At 44.2% G+C, this 7,500-nt stretch overlaps 1 protein-coding gene across 1 annotated transcript in view; it reads right to left on the bottom strand.

Moving 5' to 3' along the window:
* Positions 1 to 6: 6 nt before the first annotated feature.
* LOC129833698 (ras-related C3 botulinum toxin substrate 3-like) overlaps positions 7 to 7,500 on the bottom strand; it is a 13,449-nt gene continuing 5,955 nt past the window's right edge. The window contains exons 4-6 of the mRNA XM_055898461.1: positions 3,791 to 3,853; positions 3,069 to 3,228; positions 7 to 2,861 (exon numbers count right to left, since the gene is read on the bottom strand). Of these exons, the coding sequence (XP_055754436.1) occupies positions 2,731 to 2,861; positions 3,069 to 3,228; positions 3,791 to 3,853 (354 nt within the window). The 3' untranslated portion in view covers positions 7 to 2,730. The remainder of the gene's footprint in view (positions 2,862 to 3,068; positions 3,229 to 3,790; positions 3,854 to 7,500) is intronic.

Consider the following 7,500-nt stretch of genomic DNA (forward strand, 5'->3'; position numbering starts at 1 on the left):
CAGAGAGAGAGTTAAAAAAAATACAGCCTAAAAACATATTAAGACCGCATGTCCTCTTGGGAGCCTTTAAAGGAGATTGTATCCCAAATGGCAACCTGTGTCCTATATAGTGCACAACTTTGGACCAGGACACATAGAGACATATATAGGTAATAGGGTCGCCATTGGAGACACACCCATACTTCAGTAGTCTGGGTTCTGCAGCGAGAGAGAGAGAGAGAGAGAGAGAGAGAGCTCATCACGATTTCGCATGCTAGTTCCACAAAACAGTCTTCACTATGGCACATTGACAACCTTTTCCCCTTTAGTGGGTTTCAAATGGAGCTGAATAACTGCCAAGCAGGCAGGGAACAAAGAAATAAAAGAACAAGGACTCGTTGTTCTGTACAAACTGGCATCGCGGCTGTAAGATACTTCCTGGGCCTGTGTGTCTCAAGAGTCTCAGAGATAAAGAGTACTGATCTTGAATCAGTTTAGTGGGCCCATTTCTTGAGGATTCATCTTCTGTCACATTGGCCACAGAGGCCAGTCGTTATGGGTAAGAGTTGTTCCTGACCATGTGACCTGAACTGGCCAGTAAAATCGTCTGGTCCTACAGTACTGTACTTCAGGGTGACAGACATAAACCAATCACCTGGTCCTACAGTACTGTACTGGTTATAGACATAAACCAATCACCTGGTCCTACAGTACTGTACTGGTTATAGACATAAACCAATCACCTGGTCCTACAGTACTGTACTGGTTATAGACATAAACCAATCACCTGGTCCTACAGTACTGTACTGGTTATAGACATAAACCAATCACCTGGTCCTACAGTACTGCACTGGTTATAGACATAAACCAATCACCTGGCCCTACCGTACTGCACTGGTTATAGACATAAACCAATCACCTGGTCCTACCGTACTGCAGGGTTACAGAAATAAACCAATCACCTGTGTGTGTCTGTGTGATTTCTGTATTTTGCCTTATAAAGGAAAGAAGTTGAGTTGATCAGGACGGTATCAGATTTACAACCCATTGTGGTTGTTCTCCATCTCCAGAATGGCCTCTCTCTGAGACAATGACCCGATCCATTTACCCAGAATGGCCTCTCTCTCTGAGACACTGACCCGTTCCATTTACCCAGAATGGCCTCTCTCTCTGAGACAATGACACGTTCAATTTACCCAGAATGGCCTCTCTCTCTGAGACACTGACCCGTTCCATTTACCCAGAAGGGCCTCTCTCTCTGAGACAATGACGCGTTCAATTTACCCAGAATGGCCTCTCTCTCTGAGACAATGACACGTTCAATTTACCCAGAATGGCCTCTCTCTCTGAGACAATGACACGTTCAATTTACCCAGAATGGCCTCTCTCTCTGAGACAATGACACGTTCAATTTACCCAGAATGGCCTCTCTCTCTGAGACAATGACACGTTCCATTTACCCAGAATGGCCTCTCTCTCTGAGACAATGACACGTTCAATTTACCCAGAATGGCCTCTCTCGCTGAGACAATGACACGTTCAATTTACCCAGAATGGCCTCTCTCTCTGAGACAATGACACGTTCAATTTACCCAGAATGGCCTCTCTCTCTGAGACAATGACACGTTCAATTTACCCAGAATGGCCTCTCTCTCTGAGACAATGACACGTTCAATTTACCCAGAATGGCCTCTCTCTCTGAGACAATGACACGTTCAATTTACCCAGAATGGCCTCTCTCTCTGAGACAATGACACGTTCAATTTACCCAGAATGGCCTCTCTCTCCGAGACACTGACCCGTTCAATTTACCCAGAATGGCCTCTCTCTCTGAGACAATGACACGTTCAATTTACCCAGAATGGCCTCTCTCTCTGAGACACTGACCCGTTCAATTTACCCAGAATGGCCTCTCTCTCTGAGACAATGACACGTTCAATTTACCCAGAATGGCCTCTCTCTCCGAGACACTGACCCGTTCAATTTACCCAATTGATTTAAGGCATAGGTCACACAGAATGGATGCAAAAGTCCTAAAGAGGAGTTCAATTAATTGTGCCTTAGTCTGTTTCCCAAATGGCACCCTATTCCCTATGTGGGTCCTGGTCAAAAGTAGTGCACTATTTAAGGAATCAGGTGCAATTAGGGACAAACCCTTTCAAGTTCTACCCACTCTTGTGTCAACAACCTATATCTGTGAAGCGTTGCCTATTCCCTACATAGTGCACTACTACTCCCTTACAAACAACAACCCTATTCCCTATATAGTGCACTACTACTCCCTTATAAACAACAGCCCTATTCCCTACATAGTGCACTACTACTCCCTTATAAACAACAACCCTATTCCCTACATAGTGCACTACTACTCCCTTACAAACAACAACCCTATTCCCTACATAGTGCACTACTACTCCCTTACAAACAACAACCCTATTCCCTATATAGTGCACTACTACTCCCTTATAAACAACAGCCCTATTCCCTACATAGTGCACTACTACTCCCTTACAAACAACAACCCTATTCCCTACATAGTGCACTACTACTCCAATACAAACAACAACCCTATTCCCTATATAGTGCACTACTTTTGACCAGTGTTAAAGGGGGACTAGGGTATATTTGAGACACTGACATCGATAGATTAGCAACACTTTCTGTAAAACAGTAGATTCTGTTGTTATTTCTTGCAGACCCCCTCCTCCTCGCCCCCCCTCTTCCTCACCCCCCTCCTCCTCGCACCCCCTCTCAGAAGAGGGTGCACTTCTTGCGCCTCTTTTTGATTGGCGGCGGGCACAGGACGGCCCGGATGGCCTCGTCGAAAACGGTCTTTAGTCCCCTCTGGGTCAGGGCTGAGCACTCCAGGTACTTCACCGCACCTGTAGCGGGCAGGAGACAGCCAATCAGAGAAGGGGATGAGGACAGACACACTTCCAATTGGTCAGTCAGAAACTTGGGACTCAAAATAGATGAGTTCAGACACAGGTGAACACTAGAGCTCAAAGAAGCTGTGAGAAACACATTCAGACACACGACATCCTCGCCCTCTTTCTCAAACTCAAACACCCCCCTCCACAGACACCCACCGATCTCCCGTGCCATGGCCAGGCCCTGAGGGTAGGTGATTGGGGACAACTTCTTGTCCCTCAGCCTCTCAATAGTGTCCTTGTCGTCCCTCAGGTCCAGCTTCGTGCCCACCAGGATGATGGGGGTGTTGGGGCAGTGGTGACGTACTTCCGGGTACCACTGTTCAAGGTCACATAGAGGTCAAAGGTCAAGGATTCATTTTCATTTAATTTTAACCTTTATTTAACTAGGCAAGTCAGTTAAGAACAAATTCTTATTTACAATGACGGCCTACCCCGGCCAAACCCAGACGATGCTGGGCCAATTGTACGCCGCCCTATGGGACTCCCAATCATGTCCGGTTGTGATACAACCTGGATTCGAACTAGGGTGTCTGTCGTGACGCCTCTAGCACTGAGATGCAGTGCCTTAGACCATCATTGTAAATAAGAATTTGTTCTTAACTGACTTGCCTAGTTCAATTTTAAAAATGTAATAAAAATTAACCTTTGACCTCTATGTGACCTTGAACAGTGGTACCCGGAAGTGTCACTGTTAAGATCGTTAGGGTTAAAGGGTTATAAGGTCTTTAAAGGTCAACCTACATAAAGAGGTTGTGGAGTTGGGCCAACAGCCCAAACAGCAACATGAATAAACACAATGTAACACTGTACAATGTGGTGCTGACAATACCAGTGATATTACCATTACTGTTATTTAGTAGGGTGATAAAGACACTCACCTTAGCTCTGACGTTCTCGAAGGAGGCAGGGCTCACCAGAGAGAAACATGTCAAGAACACATCCTGTTCGGACAATACACAGAAAAAAGGCAGTGTATTAAACAGGCTAATTAAACAACAAACACTGCATGAAAAAAACGCGTTGGACTCTGTGATTTCTGTGATTCAGTGACTCTCTAGGTTCTGAATAGAAAAGGACAGCAGCTGAAGAGACTAAAGGGTGTGTTGGACTCTGTGATTTCTGTGACTCAGTGACTCTCTAGGTTCTGAATAGAAAAGGCCAGCAGCTGAAGAGACTAAGGGGTGTGTTGGACTCTGTGATTTCTGTGACTCAGTGACTCTCTAGGTTCTGAATAGAAAAGGCCAGCAGCTGAAGAGACTAAAGGGTGTGTTGGACTCTGTGATTTCTGTGACTCAGTGACTCTCTAGGTTCTGAATAGAAAAGGACAGCAGCTGAAGAGACTAAATGGTGCGTTGGACTCTGTGATTTCTGTGACTCAGTGACTCTCTAGGTTCTGAATAGAACAGCCAGCAGCTGAAGAGACTAAAGGGTGTGTTGGACTCTGTGATTTCTGTGACTCAGTGACTCTCTATGTTTTGAATAGAAAAGGACAGCAGCTGAAGAGACTAAAGGGTGTGTTGGACTCTGTGATTTCTGTGACTCAGTGACTCTCTAGGTTCTGTATAGAAAAGGACAGCAGCTGAAGAGACTAAAGGGTGCGTTGGACTCTGTGATTTCTGTGACTCAGTGACTCTCTAAGTTCTGTATAGAAAAGGACAGCAGCTGAAGAGACTAAATGGTGCGTTGGACTCTGTGATTTCTGTGACTCTCTAGGTTCTGAATAGAAAAGGCCAGCAGCTGAAGAGACTAAAGGGTGTGTTGGACTCTGTGATTTCTGTGACTCAGTGACTCTCTAGGTTCTGAATAGAAAAGGACAGCAGCTGAAGAGACTAAAGGGTGTGTTGGACTCTGTGATTTCTGTGACTCAGTGACTCTCTAGGTTCTGAATAGAAAAGGACAGCAGCTGAAGAGACTAAAGGGTGTGTTGGACTCTGTGATTTCTGTGACTCAGTGACTCTCTAGGTTCTGAATAGAAAAGGACAGCAGCTGAAGAGACTAAAGGGTGCGTTGGTATTCAGAGCAGGTACGGTAACCGTACAGAGGGGCTGGAGGAGTCTGGAGCTGGGGCCTCGCAATGCAACACCAGTATATATATATGTGTGTGTGTGTGTGTGTGTGTGTGTGTGTGTGTGTGTGTGTGTGTGTGTGTGTGTGTGTGTGTGTGTGTGTGTGTGTGTGTGTGTGTGTGCAGGGGTTCCTCTGGACAGGGAGGCAGACAGGATGTATTAATGAAGCAGACAGGATGTATTAATGAGGCAGACAGGATGTATTAATGAGGCAGACAGGATGTATTAATGAGGCAGAGAGGATGTATTAATGAGGCAGACAGGATGTATTAATGAGGCAGACAGGATGTATTCATGAGGCAGACAGGATGTATTCATGAGGCAGACGGGATGTATTAATGAGGCAGAGAGGATGTATTAATGAGGCAGACAGGATGTATTCATGAGGCAGACAGGATGTATTAATGAGGCAGAGAGGATGTATTAATGAGGCAGAGAGGATGTATTAATGAGGCAGACAGGATGTATTAATGAGGCAGACAGGATGTATTAATGAGGCAGACAGGATGTATTAATGAGGCAGACAGGATGTATTAATGAGGCAGACAGGATGTATTAATGAGGCAGACAGGATGTATTCATGAGGCAGAGAGGATGTATTAATGAAGCAGACAAGATGTATTAATGAGGCAGAGAGGATGTATTAATGAGGCAGAGAGGATGTATTAATGAGGCAGACAGGATGTATTAATGAGGCAGACAGGATGTATTCATGAGGCAGACAGGATGTATTAATGAAGCAGACAGGATGTATTCATGAGGCAGACAGGATGTATTCATGAGGCAGACAGGATGTATTCATGAGGCAGACAGGATGTATTAATGAGGCAGAGAGGATGTATTAATGAGGCAGACAGGATGTATTCATGAGGCAGACAGGATGTATTAATGAGGCAGAGAGGATGTATTAATGAGGCAGAGAGGATGTATTAATGAGGCAGACAGGATGTATTAATGAGGCAGACAGGATGTATTAATGAGGCAGACAGGATGTATTAATGAGGCAGACAGGATGTATTAATGAGGCAGACAGGATGTATTAATGAGGCAGACAGGATGTATTCATGAGGCAGACAGGATGTATTCATGAGGCAGACAGGATGTATTCATGAGGCAGACAGGATGTATTCATGAGGCAGACAGGATGTATTAATGAGGCAGACAGGATGTATTAATGAGGCAGACAGGATGTATTAATGGGGCAGACAGGATGTATTAATGAAGCAGACAGGATGTATTAATGAGGCAGACAGGATGTATTAATGAGGGAGACAGGATGTATTAATGAGGCAGACAGGATGTATTAATGAGGCAGACAGGATGTATTCATGAGGCAGACAGGATGTATTAATGAGGGAGACAGGATGTATTAATGAGGCAGACAGGATGTATTAATGAGGCAGACAGGATGTATTCATGAGGCAGACAGGATGTATTCATGAAGCAGACAGGATGTATTAATGAAGCAGACAGGATGTATTAATGAGGCAGACAGGATGTATTAATGAGGGAGACAGGATGTATTAATGAAGCAGACAGGATGTATTAATGAGGCAGACAGGATGTATTAATGAGGGAGACAGGATGTATTAATGAGGCAGACAGGATGTATTAATGAGGCAGACAGGATGTATTAATGAGGCAGACAGGATGTATTAATGAGGGAGACAGGATGTATTAATGAGGCAGACAGGATGTATTAATGAGGCAGACAGGATGTATTCATGAGGCAGACAGGATGTATTCATGAGGCAGACAGGATGTATTCATGAGGCAGACAGGATGTATTAATGAGGCAGACAGGATGTATTCATGAGGCAGAGAGGATGTATTCATGAGGCAGACAGGATGTATTCATGAGGCAGACAGGATGTATTCATGAGGCAGACAGGATGTATTCATGAGGCAGACAGGATGTATTCATGAGGCAGACAGGATGTATTAATGAAGCAGACAGGATGTATTAATGTGTTATAACAACACCACTCAGTAATCCTGGTGGTTGGCCTGTCACTGGTCTGACTATTATATATTTTATATTTCACATTTTTATTTTTTATTTTTTATTTAACCAGGTAGGCCAGTTGAGAACAAGTTCTCATTTACAACTGCGACCTGGCCAAGATAAAGCAAAGCAGTGCGACAGAAACAACAACACAGAGTTACACATGGAATAAACAAAGGTACAGTCAATAACACAATAGAAAAATATATGTACAGTGTGTGCAAATGTAGAAGTGTAGGGAGGTAAGGCAATAAATAGGCCATAGAGGCGAAAATAATTACAATTTAGCATGAACACTGGTGATAGATGTGCAGATGATGATGTGCAAGTAGAGATAATGGGGTGCAAAAGAGCAACAAGAAAATAATAATAATAACAATATGGGGATGAGGTAGTTGGGTGTGCTGTTTACAGATGGGCTGTGTACGGGTACAGTGATCGGTAAGCTGCTCTGACAGCTGATGCTTAAAGTTAGAGAGGGAGATATAAGTCTCTAGCTTCAGTGATTTTTGCAATT

This window comes from Salvelinus fontinalis, chromosome 34, assembly GCF_029448725.1.
Source record: "Salvelinus fontinalis isolate EN_2023a chromosome 34, ASM2944872v1, whole genome shotgun sequence".
NCBI classification, from domain to species: Eukaryota; Metazoa; Chordata; class Actinopteri; order Salmoniformes; family Salmonidae; genus Salvelinus; species Salvelinus fontinalis.